Source organism: Oryctolagus cuniculus, chromosome 4, assembly GCF_964237555.1.
Source record: "Oryctolagus cuniculus chromosome 4, mOryCun1.1, whole genome shotgun sequence".
Classification (NCBI taxonomy): domain Eukaryota; kingdom Metazoa; phylum Chordata; class Mammalia; order Lagomorpha; family Leporidae; genus Oryctolagus; species Oryctolagus cuniculus.
Genome location: NC_091435.1, coordinates 139,952,055 through 139,974,954, shown reverse-complemented (window position 1 = coordinate 139,974,954; position 22,900 = coordinate 139,952,055). Strand labels below are relative to the sequence as shown.

Sequence of the window (22,900 nt, the reverse complement as noted above, 5' to 3'; positions counted from 1 at the left end):
AGCATGAATTAAAAAAATTTGCACCAAAATAAACTTTCCACAAACTTTTTGAAGTAACCTCATATAAGAATAAGTAATTTTATCTTTTCCATTTTATATAAGTGTTAGGAAAATTGTATGTTCTAGAACTTGCTTTTTTTCCATTTACTGTGTCTTAGCTTGTTTCCATGTCAGTATATATAGATGTGTTTGATTCAACATTCAGATAGCTCATAGTGTGGAAATATTTTTGATGAATGGTTACATTGTATCGGTTTTTCTCTTAAAAACTGCTGTGGTGCTTGTGTGCAACTGCTTCTCTAGGGTAGACTGAGAAGTGGAATCAGCAGTTTGTAATGTATGCTGATTTTGATTAATGGATTGTCCTCCTAAAAAGCTGTACCAACTTATACTCTCAATAATGTAGATGAAGGAAAACTGTGTCACTTCAATGTTTTGAGTACTAGATTTTATCATTCTTATATTTTTTTCACAATTTGATGTGATATTTGTATTTATCTGATTGGTTGCACTTGTCATTTCTCCAGTAATTGCTACTGAGCATGTTTTTATATTTGGTCAATTTCCACATCTTTGAATGCCTGTAATCTTTTGCTTATTTTATTTTTTTGTATTATGTTCTTACTGGTAACAGTACATTTTTAATACACTTTGAATGTTAAATCTTTAATATACTTGTAAATATCCTCTATAGTCTCTTGTTCATGTTTTTACTCTTGTCTCTTAACTCTTGTTTTTTAAATTATAAAGATTTTAATTTAACATTACTGTAAATTTATCTCTTATAGGCTTTTCTTTATCACAACCTCACATTATTGAATGGCCATTATTTCCTCACTGATTTGAATTTTCTATTTTGTTTCATCAAATATTTAATTTTATATGGGTCCTTTTGGGATATTTTCGTGTTTTATTTCTCTGTATCCCTGTCATTATCACTCTATGGTGTATAAGTGTTGTTTAAACAAAATTAAATGTGAATTTTTGTATCAGTACACTGTATCCTGTTTAGGTAACTGAGTAGTTTTAGCCTTACAAAAGTTGTTGAGCTTATGAAGAGAAAAACTCATGTGTAGAACAGTTGTCTGTTTGAAGTGGTAGACTTAGCTACGGCAGTTTGGGCTTCATGTCTCTTTTAGAGATAATGTTCTGTTTATCTTTTGTAAAACTTGTGGTTTGAAAATTTGTAAGATCTCATGAATTTCATTTATTTTCAAATTTACCAGTTGAAAGCATCTTATCAAACCAAATGGCTGTGTGGAGAGTTTTCTGAATTTGTGTCCATAAGTTTGTGCTTTTATCTTAAATCTCTCCTACTTTCTTTGGATTATTTTATTTTATTTTTATTTTTTATTTTTTGACAGGCAGAGTGGACAGTGAGAGAGAGAGGCAGAGAGAAAGGTCTTCCTTTGCCGTTGGTTCACTCTCCAATGGCCGCTGTGGCCGGTGCGCTGCAGCCGGCACACTGCGCTGATCCGAAGGCAGGAGCCAGGTGCTTCTCCTGGTCTCCCATGGAGTGCAGGGCCCAAGCACTTGGGCCATCCTCCACTGCACTCCCTGGCCACAGCAGAGAGCTGGACTGGAAGAGGGGCATCCGGGACAGAATCCGGCGCCCCGACCGGGACTAGAACCTGGTGTGCCGGCACTGCAAGGCAGAGGATTAGCCTAGTGAGCCGGGGCGCCAGCCCGGATAATTTTATTTTATTCCTCAAATAAAAACCTGGATATTTTTTTTTTTTTTTTGTGATAGCCCTAGTTACTTTTTACTGCAGGCTTTTTAAAATTTTTTAAAGGTTTATTTATTTATTTATTTGAAAGGCAGAGATACCAGAGAGAAGGAGAGAGAGAAACAGAAAGAGATCTTCCATCTGCTGGCTCACTCCCCAAATGGCTGCAACAGCCAGTGCTGGGCAAGGCCGAGGCCAGGATCCTCCTCTGGGTCTCCCACATGGGTGCATGGGCTCAAACACTTGGGCTGTATTCCGCTGCCCTCCCACATGGGAGACTGTTGCAGTTTCCTGGCTTCTGATTTCAGCCTGATACAAACATGGCTGTGATATTGAATCACCCTTCTCTGGTGGCTAATGATGTTGAGCACTTTTTTTATGAGCTATTTTGCGTGTTTTAAAAAGATTTATTTATTTGAAAGACAGTTAAATGAGAGATAGACAGAGACGTCTTCCATCTGCTGGTTCACTTCCCAAATGGCCACAACGGCCAGAGCTGAGCTGATCTGAAGCCAGGAACTAGGAGCTTCTTCTGGGTCTCCCACATGGGTGCAGGAGCCCATGGACTTGGGCCATCCTCCACTGCTTTCCCAGGTACATTAGCAGGAAGCTGGATCGAAAGTGGAGCAGCTGGGACTCAAACCAGTACCCATATGGGATGTCAGCACTGCTGGCCTGGGCTTTAACCCACTATGCCACAGCACTGGCCTCTTACTTTGCATTCTTTAAAATGTGTTTTCTTAGGGCTGGCACTGTGGGGTAGCAGGTAAAGATGCCGCCTGCAGTGCTGGCATCCCATAAGGGTGCTGGTTTGAGACCTGGCTGCTCCGTTTCCAATCCAGCTCTCTGCTGTGGCCTGGGAAAGCAGTAGATTGTCTAAGTGCTTGGGCCACTGCACCTACAAGGAAGACCCAGAAGAAGCTGCTGGCTCCCGGCTTCAGATCAGCCCAGTTCAGGCTGTTGCAGCCATTTGAGGAGTGAACCAGTGGATGGAAGATCTCTCTCTCTCTGCCTCTGCCTCTCTGTAACTCGCCTTTCAAATAAATAAATAAATCTTAGAAAAATATATTTTTAAAACTGTGTTTTGTTTTAAGAGTTCTTTGTTTTCAAATATCTTCTCCTAGTCTTTGGTTTGCCTTTTCATTTTCTTATATGCTTGAGTTCAGTTTGACTCTTCTCCAGTTTCACCTATCTACTAAGTTTTTAAATTTCAGAATATGAAATCATATTTTTAAAAATTAACCTCTGTTTTTAAATTTATGCTTGTTTTTCCTTGTTCTGTTTGCTGTTAACAGTTTTTCAGCTGTTACTTTCTTTATTGAGTTTGACCTCAGATGTTTGGTAATCACAGGTTCTGCATTCCTCCTCATTGTGTTCATACTTTGCTGTCATGGCATTCAGGGATGTAGGTACCATATTTAGCCACAAGCTGGTCTGGGTGTGAGACTGCTACTCTTTTATGTTTCTGCTAACCCAGGCAAGACATTGCCTACCTTTTCATCCCAAACATCCTGTTCCCACTTGGTCCTGCTGTCCTATTGCTAATTGCTTGACACTGGAGGCAGTTGTATATTGGAGGGAGAAGCAGAGTTGTACTCACTTGGTTGCTGCTGCTAAGCATTCACCTCTTGCTCTCATCTTGGATGAATCAACACATTTGTTTCTGAGAGCCCTTCTCTGATGAAGTTATGTTCATTCCTCTGCCTGCAAAAGACATTTTTTTTCCCCCAAAGAGGCCTTTTATTTAAGGAATACAAATTTAATGCATTTCATGAGAACAGCTTTAGAAATATAGTGATTGTCTTTGCAACAAAATGGAAGAATCTGGAAAACATCATACTGAGTGAAATAAGCCAGTCCCAAAGGGACAAATATCGTATTTTCTCCCTGATATGTGACAGCTGAGCACCTAAAAGGAAACCTGTAGAAGTTAAATTGATACTATGACTTGATCATAGTGACTTGAACTGACTGTTGAGGAACAGCTTAGTATATTATTATTTTTACTATTTTCTTTTTCCACTTCATACCATTAGTTGAATTCCTTACTTACCACAGAATTATTCTTAGGTGTTTAAATACCATTGAAAATTGATCCCTGTTAAAAATAAGAGTGGGAATAAGAGAGGGAGAAGATGTACAGTTTGGCACATGTTCCCTCAGACTTACCCCTAAGGATAAAGCTAAAAACTTGCCATGGGACTCCAAATCCCATTAAGTTAGCAGGTACTAATGCCATCTTACTAGTTAAAGTGATCATGTTAAATACATAACTTATCATAAAGATAGGAATAAATGTCAAAGGGATCACATAAGTAAGACCAAGTGTCTGCTAATAATAATAGATAGAATTAAAAAGGAGAAAATAATCCAACATGGGAAGCAGGCCACACAGCAAACTCATAGAATGACAAATGCCCTAAACAGCACTCTGGCCTCAGAATCAGCTCTTAAGGCATTTGGATCTGGCTATAAAAAGCCCTTGAGAGCATTTCAGGCATGGAAAGCCAAGACACTGTGGCAAAAAATGACCTACATGAAAGATCTCTGTGGGTGAGATCCCAGTGGAATGAAGGGACCATCAAAGAAGGAGTTACCTTTCTCTGAAGGGAGGAGAGAACTTCCACTTTGATTATGGCCCTGTCTAAATAACGTCGGAATATGTGGACTCAGAAGGCTTCCATAGCCTTGGCAGCTCATGACAAGAGCCTCGGGTGATCACTGACATCATAAATAAGAGTGTCAGTTGTTAAATCAACAACAGGAGTCACTGTGCACTTGTTCCCCATGTAGGACCTCTGTCCTTAATGAGTGGTACTCTGAGAATTAATGGTAAAACTAGTCTTCAAACAGTACTTTATACTTTGTGTGTCTGTGTGGGTGCAAACTGTTGAAATGTTTACTTAGTATAGAGTTGATCTTCTGTATATAAAGATAATTAAAAATGAATCTTAATGAAGAATGGGATGAGAGAGGGAGTAGGAGGTGGGAATGTTTGCGGGCAGGAGGGTGGGTATGGGGAGACTCACTACAAAAAGCTGTACCTATAAAGTTTATTAAATAAAAGTTTTCTATACAAAAGATGGGAGTCGGGGTAGGAGGACAGGTATGGGGGAAGAATTGCTATAATTCAAAAGCTGTATCTATGAAATTTATATTTATTAAATAAAAGCTTTCAAAAAAAAAAAAAGGAAAAGAAATAGTGATTCTTTCCACCGTACCTGCCCTCCCCTACACTCTCCTTCCTCCCTCCCCCATTCCTAGTCCCATTCTCCACTAAGATCCATTTCAATTAACTTTATACACAGACAACCAATTCTATACTAAGTAAAGAGTTTAAAAACTTGCACAAAACCAAAACTGTTCCTCAATAGTCGGGACAAGGGCAAAACAGTTATTTCTTTCTTTGTTTTTTCCTCTGGCACTTGATTGGTGGCTTTGATTTTTTTTCTGTTTACATGTCTGTCACTTGTGATAACTCTTTGAGGGAAGGAACAGATCTTATTCATACAGAAATTTCTATCATCTAGAGAAACACAATGTTTGAATGATACATTTTTCAGAGAATGGCAGTTTTGATTAGAAAAGATAAGATAGCTTGAGATTCCTGGGGAAAACAGGAATTGGGTTAATCTTGGTTGTTTTAACTTTTTCATATTACCATGATTTTAATAAACATGTGAAATATCAGAGTGTACATACCTACACATATATTTTATTACAATAATAGTAAATTATGATTAGTTTTTTTAAAAATACTTCATTGGGGCTGGCATTGTGGCATACTAGGTAAAACTGCTGCCTGCAATGCTGGCATCCCATATGGGCACTGGTTCGAGTCCTGGCTGCTCCACTTCTGATCCAGCTCCCTACTAATGTGCATGGCAAAGCAGCAGAGGATAGCCCAGTGCTTGGGCCCCTGCACCCAAGTGTGTGCAGGAAGAAGCTCCTGGCTTCTGGCTTCTGCCTGGCCCATCTCTAGCCATTGTGGCCATTTGCAGAGTGAACCAGCAGATGGAAGATCTTTGTTTCTCTCTGTGTGAAGCTCTTTCAAATAAATACTTCTTAAAAAAAAAAAAACACCTTTCTTTCAGTGGAGAACCAAAGGCTCTTTTAAAATAGTAATGGAACAGCTGTATATCCACATCCAAAATAATGAAGGTGGAGCCCTGCCTCGAAACATGTTAACTTAAAATGTATCAGAAACTCAAAAGCTAAAACTGTAAAAGGGATTGAAAGTAAATGTAGATGTAACTACTCATGATACGAATTAGAAAATGATGTCTTAAATAAAAAACAAAAACACAAGCAAAGAAAAAAAGGTAAATTGGACTTAATCAAAATTAGGAACTTTTCTGCCTTAAAGGATACTACTATGAAGGTTAAAAGAGAACACAGATGGGGAAAAATTGCACATATTTATCTGATAAGGTGCTTGTATACATAATATATAAAGATCTCTGAAAACTCAGTGATAAAGACCAACCCAGTTAAAAGATGAACAGAGGACCTGAACAGACAGTTCTAAAGAGACATACAAATGACCAATGAGATCATGAAAAAAAGCTCAACATCATTAGCCATTAGAGAAATGAAAATTAAACATCCACTGTATAAAAATAAAATATCGAAGGCTGATAAGGAAGAAAAATATTAGAGCCTCATTGATAGGAATGTAAAATGGTGCAGATGATTTGGAGAACAATCTGCAGTTACTTAAAAAACTAAGTAAGCGTAGAGTTAAAACTGACCCCGCAATGCAACTCACTGAAAGCAGCCAGGTCCACAAGCATCTGTGGGCAAATGTCCATAGCATTGTTCACAATAACCAAAAAGTATGATACATCTTAGATATCCTTACCTATCAGCTGATGAGTGGATCATACAGTGGAATATTACCTAGACATATACAGAAATAAAAGACTGATTTTTTTACTGCGTCATAGATGAACCTTGAATATTATGCCACACAAAAGAACCAGCCACAAAAGGCCACAGATTAAATGACTCAAATTCTATGAAATGTCTAGAAAACAGGCCAGTCTACAAAGGCTATGATTGCCAGAGGCCTAATGTGGTACAGAGAAGAGGGGGGATGGAGATGAGTGTGGAAATTTGTGGGGCAGTATTGGAAATAATCTAAAATGTATTGTGGTGATGGTTGCACGACTCTGAATATACTAAAAATGGTTAATTAGTATTTATTTGAAAGACTGAGTAACAGAAAAAGGGCAAGATCTTCCATCTACTGATTTACTCCCTAAATGGCTGCAGCAGCTAAGGCTGAACACAGCAGAAGTCAGAAGGCAGGAGCTCCATTCGTGTCTTCCACATGGGTGGGAAGAAGTCAGGATATGCTGCTTCCCAGGTACATTAAACAGTGGGGGCTGGATTGTAAAGTAGAGTAATTGCAACTGGAAATGGCACTGAAATATGGAAATATGGGATATGGGCATTCCCAAGGGGTGGCTTCACCCCATTATGCCATAATGCCTCTTTCTTTCTTTCTTTCTTTCTTTTTTTAAGATTTATTTATTTATTTATTTACTTGAAAGTCAGAGTTACACAGAGAGAAGAGAGGCAGAGAGAAAGAGAGAGAGAGTCTTCCATCCTCTGGTTCACACCCCAGATGGCCGCAACGGCTGGAGCTGCACCAGTCCAAAGCCAGGAGCCACGAGCTTCTTCCAGGTCTCCCACATGGGTGCAGGGGCACAAGGGCTTGGGCCATCTTCTACTGCTTTCCCAGGCCATAGCAGAGAGCTGGACTGGAAGTGGAGCAGCCGGGACTGGAACTGGCACCTTATATGGGATGCCGGCACTACAGGTGGCGCCTTTACTCACTACGCCATAGTGCTGGCCAACGATATACTTTCAATAGGTGAATCATAGAAGAATTCTCAGTTACCTGATCCAGATAAAGAATTTAAACTTGAACTTGTCCATATAATTAAACTTTTAAAGTATAAATAATGCTAATTGATTTGACAAATGGAAATAGTTTCTAGTTATCAGAATCCTCTGAAGAGAAGTGCAGGTACTGGTATCCAAGTACTTGAGAGTAACTAGAAAGTTTGCAGAACTGGAGAGACAGATCACAGGGTCTTAAAGTGTGTTGGGGGGGCATATATCCAAGCCTTGATGCAGCCTAATGACTTCTCCCTGTGGGGCTGGCGCTGTCGGGTAGCAGGTTAAAGCCCCTGCCTGTGGTGCCGGCATCCCATATAAGTCCCAATTCAAGTCCTGGCTGCTGCGCTTCTGATCCAGCTCCCTGCTAATGTGCCTGGGAAAGCAGCAGAGGATGGTTCAAGTCCTTGGGCTCCTGAATTCATGTGGGGGACCTGGATGAAGCTCCTGGCTCCTGGCTTCAACCTGCGGCAGCCCTGACTATTGCAACCACTGGAGAATGAACAAGTGGATGGAAGATCTCTCTCTCTTTCTCCCTCTCTGTCTAGTAACTCTGCCTTTCAAATAAAATAAACAAATCTTTAAAATAAAAAAATACAGAGTTTACCTGGTGTTTGTCCCAGGTTGCTGGCACAGAGCTTGTAAAAACCCTTGGAATTTCCTCAGTAATTGGAATGTCTTTAGTCCCCAGAAAGACAAAATGTCAGGAAGGTGAGACATTGAGCAAATCTGACATCCACTTTGCCTGACTTTGCCCAACCTCCTGGGAGGGAAGGAATGGACTGGAGATAGATTGCAGTCACATGGCCTGTGTGTTAACCAATCATACCTACACCAGTGAAGCCCTAAAATTCAAAGACACTGATGCATAGAGTAGGTGCCAGGTTAGAGAGTAGATGTGCTGGGGGGGAAATATGCCCTGATTCCATGAGGAGGACGCACAGAAGCTGCATTCCCGCCAACCCATATGTATCCTTTATAATAAGATGAGAATCTCAAGTGGAGGATTCCTGAGTTCTCAGGGTCATTCTAATGAGTGACCCAACCTGAGGGAGTGGTAGGAACCTTGTAGATTAGTAGTTAGTTCATCAGAAGTGCAGTTGGCCAGGAGACCTCTGCAGTGAGCCATTCTGTCATTTTAAATATATATATTTAAATTGACATATATAGGGGGGCATTATGGTAGGATGGGTTAAGCTACCACATGGGATACCTGTATCCCATATTAGAATGCCTGGGTTCAAGTCCCACCCTTCTTCGATCCAACTTCCTCTAATATACACCCTGAGAGACAGCAGATGATGGCTCAAGTACTTGGGTCCCTGTTGCCCATTTGGAAGACTCAGAGTTCCTGGCTCCAGGCTTCAGCCTGGCCCAGCCCTATGGGCATTTGGGCAGTGTACTGGCAGGTGGAAGTCAGTCTCTGTCTCTTAACACCCAACCTCTTGGGCCATCTGCCACTGCTTTCCCAGGCCATTTGCGGGGGGCTGGATAGAAGAGGAACCGCTGGGACTTGAACTGTCACCCATGTGGGATGCTAGCACCATAGATGGAGGCTTAACTTACTATGCCACAGCACTGGCCCCTTATGCCACCCTTTTTAAAAAAAAATTTCTTGGGAGGCAAAGAGAAGGAGAGCTCCCATCCACTGATTTCCAGATACCTGGAATGGCTGGTGGTGGGCCAGGCTGAAGCCAGGTCTGCCATGTGGATGGCAGAAATGTAACTACTACTCATTAACAGCAAGCTGGAATTAGGAGCCAGAGACATGAATCAAACTCAGGCATGGGAGTCTTTTTTTATATATTTTTTTAAAGATTTATTTTATGTATTTGAAAGAATTACAGAGAGAGGTAGAGACAGAGAGAGAGGTCCTCCAGGAGCCAGGAGCCTCCTCCAGGTCTCCCACACGGGTGCAGGGGCCCAAGGGCTTGAGCCATCTTCTACTGCTTTCCCAGGCCACAACAGAGAGCTGGATCAGAAGAGGAGCAGCTGGAACTAGAACCGGTGCCCATATGGGATGCCAGCACTTCAGGCCAGGGCTTTAACCTGCTGTGCCACAGTGCCAGCCCCAAGAGACATGGGAGTCTTAAGTGCTAGGCTTAACACCCACTCTTACCACATTCTCTTTTTCTTTACATCAATGGATATCTATGTTGATTCTGTAACTTTGCTATTGTGAATAGTGCTCCAGTGAACATGGGGTTGCAGGTGTCTGTTAACATACTGATTTTAATTCCTTTCATTAAATACTGAATAGAACCGGCGCCGTGACTCACTAGGCTAATCCTCCGCCTTGCGGTGCCGGCACACCGGGTTCTAGTCCCGGTCGGGGTGCCGGATTCTGTCCCAGTTGCCCCTCTTCCAGGCCAGCTCTCTGCTGTGGCCCGGGAGTGCAGTGGAGGATGGCCCAAGTGCTTGGGCCCTGCACCCCATGGGAGACCAGGAGAAAGCACCTGGCTCCTGGCTTTGGATCAGCGCGGTGCACCAGCTGTGGCGGCCATTGGAGGGTGAACCAACGGCAAAAGGAAGACCTTTCTCTCTTTCTCTCACTGTCCACTCTGCCTGTCAAAAAAAAAAAAAAAAAAAAAATACTGAATAGAAGGATTCCTGGAATGTGGTAGTTCTGTTTCTAGTTTTTTGAAGAACTTCCTTATTGCTTTCTATAATGGTTGTACTAATTTACAGTCCTAACAACAGTGTTTCAAGAGATCACTTTCTCCACATTTGTTATGTTTTTTCTGTTTTTATAATAGCCATTCTAACTGGAGTGAGGTGATATCTCACTGTGGTTTTGATTTGCAGTTCCCTAATGATTAATGATGTTGAGCATTTTTTTAAAAGATTTATTTTATTTACTTGAAAGAGAGAGGTAGAGACAGAGAGGTCTTCCATCTGCTGGTTCACCCCCCAAATGGCCACAACGGCTGGAGCTGGGCTGATCCAAAGCCAGGAGCCAGGAGCTTCTTCCTGGTCTCCCACGTTTGTGCTGGGGCTCAAGGACTTGGACCATCCTCCACTGCTTTCCCAGGTGCAGTAGCAGGGAGCTGGGTTGGAAGTAGAGCAGCTGGGACTAGAATCAGCGTCCATATGAAATGCTGGTGCTGCAGGCCGGAGCTTTAACCCTCTAAGGCACCATGCTGGCCCCATGATATTGAACATTTTTTTCATGTACTTGCTGACCAGTTGTATATCCTCTTTAGAGGAGAAATGTCCAGTCAAATATATTTGCTCATTTTTAAATTGAATTATTTGCTTTGTTTGCTCTTGAGATGTCTGAGTTCTTTCATGGAGCCATTCTTGTGGAGGACTGAGGCCTTAGTTTATGGTTGGTACAGAATTGAATTATATACCGGTTGGTGTTGAAACCAAGTAGCTCACACTCATTTCTCCTTCCCCTGGTTGGCACAGGGAAACCTTGGCCTGTTTTTTTGATGCTTGATTTCTTCTTTTGTAGAGTCCGTATGAATCAAACCTCATTCATTGAAACTTTTTTAGAGTAAAATGCAGTTAGGTTAAGCTTTAAACGTTAAATTTTGCTGTAAAACATAGTTGTGGTATCATTCAAAAAATGTTTCTAGTTTTTTCCTGGTTTGTTTGTATGATGTCAAATCTCTTGACTTATTTTCCTGTCTTTAATGTGAATAATTAGATCCTCTTTTCAGATGGGAGAAGAGATTAGAACACTTGTCCAGGGTCACACAGCAGGGAAGTGGTTAAGCCGGGATCCAGGTCTCTGCTATGGCCTGGGAAGGCAGTAGAGGATGGCTCAAATGTTGTGTTCCTGCATCCTCATGGGAGACCCAGAAAAAGCTCCTGGCTCCTGGCTTTGGATCAGCCTAGCTCTGGCCGTTGTGGCTATTTGTGGGGTGAACCAGTGGATGGAAGACCTCTCTCTCTCTCTCTCTCTCTCTCTCTCTGCATCTCTCTCTGTGTGTCTGGAACTCTGCCCGTCAAATAAATTTAAAAAAAATATATTTTTTTGATGTTTCTTCAGTGTTTAAGTCCATGTAAATTTCTTTAAAAGATTTATTTATTTGAAAGAGTTACATAGGGAAAAAAGACACAGATCTGAGCCAGGAGCTTTATCTGGGTCTCCCACATGGGTTCAGGGACCCAATGGCTTGTACCATCTTTTGCTGTTTTCCAAGGCACATTAGCAGGGAGGTAGATTGGAAGTGGAACAGCCAGAACTTGAACTAGGTCCACATGGGATTTCCATTGTCACGGGTGGCAGCTTGACCTGCTTCTCCACAATGCTGGCCACCACGTTAGTTTTAGTTGAGTAATGTCTTAAAGAAATTTCTCAAATTAAAAAGAAAAATTACTGGGGTTGGCACTGTGGTATGACTGGCATCCCATATAGGTGCCCCAGTTCGAGTCCTGGCTGCTCCATTTCTGATCTAGCTCTCTGCTGTGGCCTGGGAAAGCAGGAGATGGCCAAGTCCTCAAGCCCCTGCACCTGCATGGGAGGCCCAGAAGAAGCTCCTGGCTTCGGATCGGCACAGTTGCAGCCATTTGGGGAATGAATCAATGAATGGAAGACCTCTTTTTCTCTCTCTGCCATTGCCTCTCTGTAACTCTGCCTTTCAAATAAATAAATAAATCTTTTTTAAAAATGCTTGTTTTCATTTTATTTGAAAGACAGATAGATGGAGAGAAATCTGTCTGCCAGATGCCAAATGCCTACAACAGCTGGGGCTGAGCCAGGCCAAAGGTAGGGGCAGAACTTGGTCTAGGTCTCCCACATGGGTGGCAGGGACCCAAGTACTTGAGGCATCATCTACTTGACAGAGTTGGCATTAACAGGAAGCTGGATCAGATGTGTAGTAGTCAGGATTAGAAATTGTGATATTATTTGGATGTGGCAATTATTTACTGCTATGTGCCAAATACCCACCTATCTTGAATGATTTAAGGTAGGGAACATGAGTAATATGAGAAGTACTGTTCCTGTACTTAGTGTTTACTGTTTACATTACATAACACCAAGGCAGATGGGACACATTGAACAGATTCCATTACTAATGTAGGATTCCCCATCATTGTGCTAAGCCCTTTAGTAGACTACACTGGAGTACTTAACTTACATGCAGTTTTACCCCTAGGTAAGAGCTGCAATTTATGACTTCTGTTTTTGTTTTCTGGTAGTTTTTCTTGGTAGGAGGAAGAGAAGCTTAGGTTGATAAAATTTTGCCACCCTTATGAATGGTCTTTCATATATGTTATTTATAAATGAGATGTTTTCATTTTTTAGAAGATTTTATTTATTCGAAAGAGTTACACAAAAAGAGAGGAGAAGGAGCTTCTTCCAGGTCTCCCATGCAGGTGCAGGGGCCCGAGGACTTGGGCTATCTTCTTCTGCTTTCCCAGGCCATAGCGGAGAGCTGGATTGGATTTCGAGCAGCCGGGACTCGAACCATCGCCCATATAGGATGTTGGCACTGGAGGCGGCAGCTTTACCTGCTATAGCACAGTGCTGGCCCCTTCATTTTTTAAATTTGAGTCTTACCATACACACAGAATTATTCTTTTTTTCTATGTGCTTCATTCAATTTTTTTTAAGATTTTTTTTTAATTTGATATTTGAAAATCAGAGTTACAGAGAGAGAAAGAGAGAGAGGGAGAGGTCTTCCATCCGATGGTTCATTCCCCAAGTGGCCCAAGCTGTGCCGATCCAAAGCCAGGAGCCAGGAGCTTCTTCCGAGTCTCCCACGTGGGTGCAGTGGCCCAAGGACTTGGGCCATCTTCTACTGCTTTCCCAGGCCACAGCAGACAGCTGAAACGGAAGTGGAGCAGCCGAGTCTTGAACCACCGGAGCTTCAGGCCAGGGCATTAACCCACTGCGCCACAGCGCCAGCCCCAAGAGAGAGAACTCTTGATCTGCTTATTTACTCTCCATATCCGCGGGAGCCAGGCATTCAATCCAAGTCTCCTACATCTTTGGCAGGAACTCAACTCCTTGAGTCATCTCTGTTGTCTCCCAGGGTCCACGTTAGCAGGAAGCTGGAGTCAGGAGTGGAGTCAGGACTTAAACTTAGATACTGCAAATGCAGGCATCCTAAGGTGTGTCGTCACCATTGTGTCAAATACTTGTCCTTGATTTTTAAGTAGGCTTAGGTCTTAGCAAAAGGATCTCATTCAAGTAGCAAAAACTCACTGCAGTGCTGGAAATAACTTGCTTGCTTCGGAGGATCACTAGTACATGGCATCCAGTTTTGGACATGATACTAATTTGTGTATTTTATGAATTAACACTTGATTGGGTACTTTTCTTCATTGTTATTTAGAAAGCAGATTAGGATGTGGCTTTTTAGAGTCTGATGTGTATTTCTTTATATTGTAACTTTGTAAATTATACTTAGATTTTTTTCCTGGAAATTTATGACCAAAATTTTGAAAATAGTATGGTGACAACATTTTTAGATAATAAAAGCATTCCTAAATAATAAAACTGTTACTTTGTTTCAAACATCTCCACAGTTTAGTATCTACTGCATGAGTTGACAAACTACTGTGACTACTGTACTGTGTTAGTCAGCTTTTTGTTACATTGAAATGCCCACCACAATGAAAAGATGAAAGAGAGAAATTTTTTTTAGCTCAGTTTTTGGGGGGTTCAAGTCTAAGATGCAGCAACGCCATTGGCTCAGCGTCTGGTGAGAGCAGTAGATGATATTGGCAGCAAGTTGCCAAGAAGGAATCAAGTGGCAAGCCAAGAAGTAGGCAGAAGCTAAGCTCATCTCTAGGCCTTTATAACAATCCTCTCGGGAGAATTACCTTCCAAGGGCATGCCCCTCAATGACCTAGGGCTCTCCCATAAAGCCCACCTTCTAAGCACTGTAATTGGATTAAGTTTCCACCTTCTTAGTGCCATTGATTTATGACTTTGGGGTCTAAAATTCTGCAGGGGGTCAGGAGCCACATCATATTCAAACCATTGCAGCCCCCATCTGCCCGTTTTTGTAAGTATAGTTTTGCTGGCAAATAGCCACACTTGTTACATATATGTATTTGTCGACTTTGGTCTACTTTGTAGAGGATTTATCCATTAATTCCCTTAAACATCTAGATCTGAAAGAATCTTTTTTCTGTATTTCATTGAAAGTAGCCTGTGAGCCTTCTGTGTGTTTCATTTCACTTTGAAGCAAACTCCTTTGATACTGGTCTTTTCTTTTTCTGCAACAGGATCACAGAATGTGGTAGGGAAGTGATGCTGTCTGAAGGTGACACCTGTCCTCCTCTCTTCCTTCTGTCCTCTCGCTCTCTATCTTGGCCTCCTGATTATTGGGAGGGACATTAAAATGAAATTGTTCTATTTTCCACTTGGAAAAGGCAGGTTGGTGTGTGTTTGTGATGGGCGTGGGGGTGGTAGGGGAGGATCCTGGCCTGCAATTGACAAATAAGTTATCTAGCTTTTGGCATTATGTGTTTGCAGTCAGCTTGGGGTCTTTTGAAAATCAGAAGAAAGCTGTGGAGCCACTCACCACAGGGAATAATGAATACATTCAGAAATATGTTATTACAGACTCTTGAAGCACTCTGAAGTTAATCATTGGAGGGGCAGTAGGGTCCATAGATTCTAGGTTAGGAACCCCTGCTCTCGTCCCTCTGCTAGAAAAGAGACAGACACAAGTAGGTTGCAAAAAGTTGGAAATAAAGCTGATGTGATTTCAGCTCTGAAATTTTAAATATTCTTTATGGTTGCTTTATCTGGAGATTTGTTTAATATTCTTTGGTCAATTTTTAAACATTTAAATATAAATGAATGCGTTTAGCAATATATACTAATAGATAACTTATTGTGTGAATAGTAATGCATTGGGTATGTATACCACATATTCTTTATCCCTTTATCAGTGTTTGGACACTTAAATTGCATGGGTTTTTTTACAATTTATTTTTTATTTATTTGAAAGGCGGAGTGACAAGGAGAGATCTTCCCTCCCCTAGTTCACTCTCCAAATGGCCACAACAGCCAGGGTTGAGCCAGGCTGAAGCCAAGAGCCAGGAACTCCATCCAGGTCTCTACGTGGGTGGCAGGTGCCTAAATACTTGAGCTGTCATCTGCTACCTTCCCAGGCACATTAGCAGGAAGCCAGATTGGAAACAGAGCTTCTGAGACTCAAACCAGCACTATGATGTCGAATGCTGGCATCTCAGGCCATGGCTTAACCCTCTGTGCCACAACAACAGCCTCTCTGTATAATCTTGATTGTGACCACTTCTGATGTTAGAACTTTGAATAGACATTTGAGCAGAATAATTTATTTAGATATTAATAAAATAAATCCTTGGTTCAGGATAAACACTTTCAAAACTTAGTGTTTCCAAATTGGAAAGGATCAAGCCCTCGACGCTGAACTGCGTGTGCCAAAGCACAGTGCTTAGCAAAGAGATAGTCCATTGATTGTCATGCTTGCTTCTGGTCTTGTTTGCTTTTCAGTTTTGCAAAAGCCCTTGCACTTGACTAAGCTATTTATTGAGCACCAGCTTCACAATTTTGCCTTCTCAGCATATTTCTTCATTATTATTTAAGTCAACTCACTTTCTAAAAACTAGATTTGTGCAAATAATTACTTCCTGTGAAATATGTATTTAATATACGAATTCTTTTCTGTTGGCTACTTAAAAGAGCATATAGGCCGGTGCTGCGGCTCAATAGGCTAATCCTCTGCCTGTGGCGCCGGCACCCTGGGTTCTAGTCCCGGTTGGGGCACCAGATTCTGTCCCGATTGCCTCTCTTCCAGGCCAGCTCTCTGCTGTGGCCCGGGAAGGCAGTGGAGGATGACCCAAGTGCTTGGGCCGTGCACCCGCACAGGAGACCAGGAGAAGCACCTGGCTCCTGGCTTCGGATCAGCGCAGTGTGCTGGCCATAGCAGCCATTGGAGGGTGAAACAACGGAAAAGGAAGACCTTTCTCTCTGCCTCTCTCTCTCTCACTGTCCACTCTGCCTGTCAAAAAAAAAAAAAAAAAAAAAAAGGCATATAAATATTGGGAAGTTTGTCCCACCTGAAATCGTCCTTTTTCTTTTTTTAAAATTAATTAATTTATTTGAAATGCAGAGTTAGAGAAAAAGAGAGAAGGAGAGAGAAAGAGAAACGGAGGTCTTCTGTCTGCTGGTTCACTCCCTAAATGACTGCAACAGCTGGAGCTCTGCCGATCCGAAACCAAGAGCCAGGAGCTTCTTCCAGGTCTCCCACGAGGGTACAGAGGCCCAAGGACTTGGGCCATCTTCTACTGCTTTCCCAGGCCATGCCAGAGAGCTGGGTTGGAAGTGGAGCAGCCGGGACTTGAACCAGTGCCCATATGGGATGCCAGCACTGTAGGCGGTGGCTTTACCTGCTACGTCACAGTGCCGGCCCCCCATCCTTTTTCTTTTTATAGAGTATCAGGTTCATTTTGGGAAACACTCTCTTGTGTATGGATTTTTTTTTTTAAAGATTAATTTATTTGAGGAGCCAACATCATGGTGTAGCAGGTAAAGCCACCACCTGCAATGCCAGCATCCCATCTAGGTACTAGTTCATATCTTGGCTCCTCCACTTCTGATTCAGATCCCTACTAGTGGCCTGGGAAAAGCAGCAGAGGATGGCCCAAGCACTTGGGCGCCTGCTGCCCACACGGGATAACTATCAGGAGCTCCTGACTGCTGGCTTCCACCTGATTCCTGCCTGGCCACTGGGGCCAATGGGGCAGTGGACCAGTGAATAGAAGATCTGTCTCTCTTTGTGTTTCCCCCTCTCTCTGTCACTCTGCCTTTCAAGTAAATAAATAACGTTTATTTGAAAGGCAGAGAGACAGAGACAGACAGAAGGAGATTTTAATCCACTGATTCTCTCCTCAAATAGCTGTAATGGCCAGTGCTGGCTAGCTCAAAGCCAGGAGCCTGGAACTGACATCTCAGTCTCCCACATGGATGGCAGGGGTCCAGTTACTTGGGCCATCTTCTGCTTTCACAGGCTCATCAGCAGGGAGATGGATGGGAAGCGGAGCAGCCAGGACTTGATCTGGCACTCAGATATGGGATGCAGGCATCACAGGCAGCAGCTTTAACGTGCATTGCTACAATGCTGGCCCCTGTGCTGGGGCTTTAGGGCTCTGACTTTGAATCAGAATATGAGCAGTAGAAGCTACTTAAACTTGAAAGTACCAAAGGAAAGGAGGGTCTTGGGATTGGGGGTGGGGGAAGCTTCTTGCTGAAATACCCCTTGCTTGGGCAAGTTTATGCATCCTGAGTATGAGGCTACTTGGCTGTTCGCATGGCAAAGCTTGGCATCCTAGCCTTGCAATAAATGGTTGGTTGGTTGCTGAACCTGCCCAAGAACCTATGTGCGCACCCACATTCATACACACATGTGTCTCCATATTTCATACGTTTTGTTTTCTTTTACAGGTTTGATCTTGCTCTTCTACCTAGTTTTTTATGGGTTCCTGGCTGCACTCTTCACATTTACAATGTGGGTTATGCTTCAGACTCTGAATGATGAGGTCCCAAAATATCGTGATCAGATTCCTAGTCCAGGTAATTACATTGCAGTTATTGTGGCTTGTTCAAAAAATTGAGTTACAGTTTACCTTCACCGTAAATCTGTTTGCTACAGCAGGTAGAAGATGAAGAGTTGGGTAATGTGAAAGTTCTGTCCAGGGGCTGGCATTGTAGTGTAGTGGGTAGAGCGGCTGCTGGCGATGCTGGCATCCCATATGAGCGCTGGTTCATCTCCTGGCTGCTCCACTTCTGATCTGGCTCCCTGCTGATGGTTTCAGAAAAGCAACAGAAGATGGCCCACGGCGCTGTGGCTCACTAGGTTAATCCTCTGCCTGCGGCACCGGCATCCCATATGGGCGCCAGGTTCTAGTCCTGGTTGCTCCTCTTCCAGTCCAGCTCTCTGCTGTGGCCCGGGAGGGCAGTGGAGGATGGCCCAAGTGCTTGGGCCCCTGTACCTGCATGGGAGACCAGGAGGAAGCACCTGGCTCCTGGCTTCGGATTGGCATAGTGCCGGCCGTAGCAGCCATTTGGGGGTGAACCAACGGAAGGAAGACCTTTCTCTCTGTCTCTCTCTCTCACTGTCTAACTCTTATCTGTCAAATTAAAAAAAAAAAAAGAAAAAAGAAAAAAAGATGGCCCAATTTCTTGGGCTCCTGCACACAGATAAAAAGATGTAGCTCCTGGGAACTGATTTCAGACTGGTACAACCCTGGCTGTTGCAGTCATATGGGGAGTGAATCAGCAGATGGAAGCTCTCTCTTTCTGTCTCTCCCTCTCTCTCTGTAACTATAACTTTCAAATAAAGAAAAAAAGAAACAAAGATCTTCTATCTGCTGGTTCACTCTTCAAATGGCTCTGATGGTCAGAGCTGGGCCACAACAAAGCCAGGAGCCATGTGGGTGACAGAGATCCCACACGCTTGGGCCATCTGCTGTTGCTTTTCCAGGCTCATCGGTAGGGAACTGGATCAGAAGCAGAGCAGCCAGGATTCAAACCAGTGCCCCCATGTGGGATGCCAGCATTGCATGCAGCAGGTTGACCTGTTGCACCACAACACTTGTCCCTTTTTATATTTGAGAGGCATAGACAGAGAAAGCCCCCATCCTCTGGTTGACTCTTCAAATGGCCACAGCGGCCCAAGCCAGGAGCTTGGAACTCAATCCAGGTCTCTCACATGGGTGGTAGGAACCCAGTCGCTTAGACCTTTAATCCTGTCTCCTAAGGTATGTTTTAGCAAGAAGCTATAGTCAGTAGCAGAGAGCTGGGGACTGAATTCAGGCACTCCCATTATTGGGATATGGGCATTCCAACCAGTGGCTTAACCACTAAGCTAAACACCTGCCAGCTCTGCCTTGATTGTTGCTCATGATCATTGTCCCCAAAGTGCTGGCAGTTTTTAGAGAACAGTAACGAGTAGGAGTCCAGTGTATGTAATTCCAGAAAATGATGTAAGCAGCTGCTAGAGATGCTAGCGAAGGGAAGGTCCTACCTAGGGAGTCCCAGCAGGAGGTCTCAGTCTCTGTTTCTCTCTCAAGATTTATTCACAGGGCTGTGGCACAGTGCCAGCATCCCATATGGGCACCGGTTCAAATCCCGGTTGCTCTTCTTCCAATCTAGCTCTCTGCTTTAGCCTGGGATAGTGGTGGCAGATGGCCCAAGTGCTTGGGCCCCTGCACCCACGTGGGAGACCAGAAGCAGCTCCTAGCTCTCAGATCAGCTCAGCTGCAGCTATTGCTGCTGTTTAGGGAGTGAACCAGTAGATGGAATACTTCCTCTCTCTTGCTCACTCTCTCTCTGACTCTGACTCTGTAACTCTTTCAAATAAAACTTAAAAATATCTTTTAAAAAAAGATTTATTCATTTATTTGAAAGGCAGAAGGACAGGGAGAGACAGAGTGAGCTCTTCCATCTGCAGATTCATTCCTCAGATGGCCACAACAGCAGAACCATGCCATGCTGAAGCCGGGAACTGCATCCAGGCCTCCCACGTGGGTGACAGGCTGGGGTACTTAGCAAGCTGGGTGGGAAGCAGGGTAGCCAGAAGTCAAGCCAGCTCTCTGATGTGGAATGCAGGCATTCCTAGCAGCAGCTTAACACACTGCACCGCAGTGCCCATCCCCAATTATTTTCTTGCTATCTCAATTATGTGACTGTATTACCATTGAACATAATCTGATATATTTTAGAAATGTTAAACTGTTTACTATTAGATAAAATTTATAAGCTGTAAAACGCACCCAAAATTTTTAAGTACACAGCCTTTAAAAAAAATGATTTATTTTATTTATTTGAATGACAAGAGTTACAGAGAGAAAGGAGACACAGAAATCTTCCCTTCACTGATTCACTCTCCAAATGGCCACAACAGCTAGGACTGGTCCTGATAGGAGCCAGGAGCCTCTTCTGGGTCTCCAACATGGATGCAGCGGCCCAAAGACTTGTGCCATCTTCCACTGCTTTTCCAGGCCTCCAGCAGGGAGCTAGATCAGAAGAGGAGCAGCTGGGACTGAAACCAGCACCCATATGAGATGCTGGTACTGCAGACAGTGGCTTTACCCGCTACACTACAGCACCAGTCCCAAGTACACAGCTTTAAACTAAATTACTTAAAATTATTAACCAACTGGGGGCAGGTGTTTGGCATAGTGGTTAAGATGCGCTTATCCCCAGGGGGTGGGGCTGATGCTGTAGTAGGTTAAGCATCTGCCTGTGGTGCCAGCATCCCATATGGGCGCCAATTAGAGTCCCAGCTGCTCCTCTTCTGTTCCAGCTCCTTGCTGCTGGTGGCCTGGGAAAGCAGTAGAAGATGGCCCAAGTGCTTGAGCCCCTGTACCTGCATAGGTGACCTGCAAGAATGTAGGTGACCTGCAAGAATGATCTGAAGCTGGCTTCAGATCAGCTCATCTCCAGCTGTTTGGGAAGTGAACCAATAGATGGAAGACCTCTCTTTCTGTCTCTCCCTCTTTTTCTGTAACTCTGCCTCTCAAGTAAATAAATAAATCTTTAAAAAAAAAAAAAGCCCTCATCTACATCAGAGTACCTGGGTTTGATCCCTGACCCTGGCTCTTGACTCCAGCTTCCTGCTAATGAGAACCCTAGGAGGCAGCAGGTGATGGCTCGAGTAGTTGTTTTCCTCCCTCTCATGGGGGAGACCTGAAATGGGTTCCTAGTTGCCAACTTCAAGCACCTGGCTTTAGCTACCCGCCATTGGCCATTGTGGACATTTGAGCAGTGAGATAGCAGATGGCTTAATCTGCCTCCCTGTCTGTCAAATAAACAAACAAATAAGCAAATGCATATCAGTCCCTTAAAATGTTTCATGTGTGCACACATATGTATGTAGTACAAAGTTGTTCAATGTGGGGAATGTTTGGAGACTGCTGGTAAAAATTTTAAGAGTGTTTTTAAGCCCATTTATAAACCTGAATTATTGATCAAATACTTTCTTGACAAGAAAAACTCATCTTAAATTGAAAACTTTTTCTTTTCTTTTTTAAGATTTATTTTATGTATTTGAAAGAGTTACAGAGAGAGGTAGAGCCAGAAAGAGAGGTGGCTTCCATCCTCTGGTTCACTGCCCAAATGACCCCAATGGCCAGAGCTGAGCTGATCCAAAGCCAGGAGCCAGGAGCTTCTTCCAGGTCTCCCACGTGGGTACAGGGACTTGGACCATCTTCTACTGCTTTCCCAGGCCAGTGCGGAGAGCTGGATTGGAAGTGGAGCAACCAGGACTAGAACTGGTGCCTTTATGGGATGCCAGTGCCGCAAGCTGGGGCTTTAATTTGCTGTGCCACAGTGCCAGCCCTAAAAGCTTTTTCTTACAGAAAAAATATGCTTGACTTTTTTTTTTTTTTTTTTTTTTTTTTTTTTTTTTTTTTTTTTTAGTGAGCATGTGCTTAACTTGCTCTTTATACATTGGTGTCAGTTCCTGGTGTGGAATTAATTGTTGGAAGTTACACTCCAAATTAATTATTCATATTTTAATTGCAAAAAAATGGTTTTATTGAAAGAAGAGTATTTACCTAGAGTTTAAAATGTGTAAGCCTGTTTCACTGAAAAAGGTAAACTGTATTTATGAATGTTTCCATAGAGTTGTATTTGAATGATAAAAGTGCTTTGAGGCCGGTGCCGCAGCTCACTGGGCTAATCGTCCACCTTGCGGCACCGGCACACCGGGTTCTAGTCCCGGTCGAGGCTCCAGATTCTGTCCCGGTTGCCCCTCTTCCAGGCCAGCTCTCTGCTGTGGCCAGGGAAGTGCAGTGGAGGATGGCCCAAGTACCTGGGCCCTGCACCCCATGGGAGACCAGGAGAAGTACCTGGCTCCTGCCATCGGATCAGCGCGGTGCACCGGCCGCAGCGCGCCAGCCGTGGCGGCCATTGGAGGGTTAACCAATGGCAAAGGAAGACCTTTCTCTCTGTCTCTCTCTTTCACTGTCCACTCTGCCTGTCAAAAAAAAAAGTGCTTTGACTTTGACTTTGATTTGCTAAAAATTTTCTGGGGACAGGCATTTGGTCTAGCAGTTGGGATGTTTGCATCCTTTACCACCTCTGCTTCCTTTTTAAAATTTTTTTGTTTAAGATTTATTTTATGGAGCCGTGCTGTGGCCCAGTGGGTTAAACTCCGGCCTGCAGTTCTAGTATCCCCTATGGGCACTGCTTCAAGTCCCAGCTGCTTCACTTCCAATCCAGCTCTCTGCTAATGAGCCTGGGAAAGCAACGGAGGATGGTTCATGTACTTGGGCCCCTACAACCACATGGGAGACCTGGAAGAAGCTTCTGG

General features: G+C 43.3%; 1 protein-coding gene across 4 annotated transcripts in view; it reads left to right on the top strand.

The window, feature by feature from the left end:
• The window catches only part of ATP1B3 (ATPase Na+/K+ transporting subunit beta 3), a 55,561-nt gene that overhangs the window by 11,825 nt on the left and 20,836 nt on the right, over positions 1-22,900 (top strand). For 2 of the 4 annotated variants that reach the window (XM_070071621.1, XM_070071622.1), the window contains exons 2-3: positions 14,820-14,966; positions 18,028-18,156. The exons of 1 other annotated variant lie outside the window; for it this stretch is intronic. In XM_070071621.1, coding sequence (XP_069927722.1) covers positions 14,936-14,966; positions 18,028-18,156 — 160 coding nt within the window. In that variant the 5' untranslated portion in view covers positions 14,820-14,935. The remainder of the gene's footprint in view (positions 1-14,819; positions 14,967-18,027; positions 18,157-22,900) is intronic. One more of the 4 variants, NM_001082091.1, reaches the window with a different exon arrangement.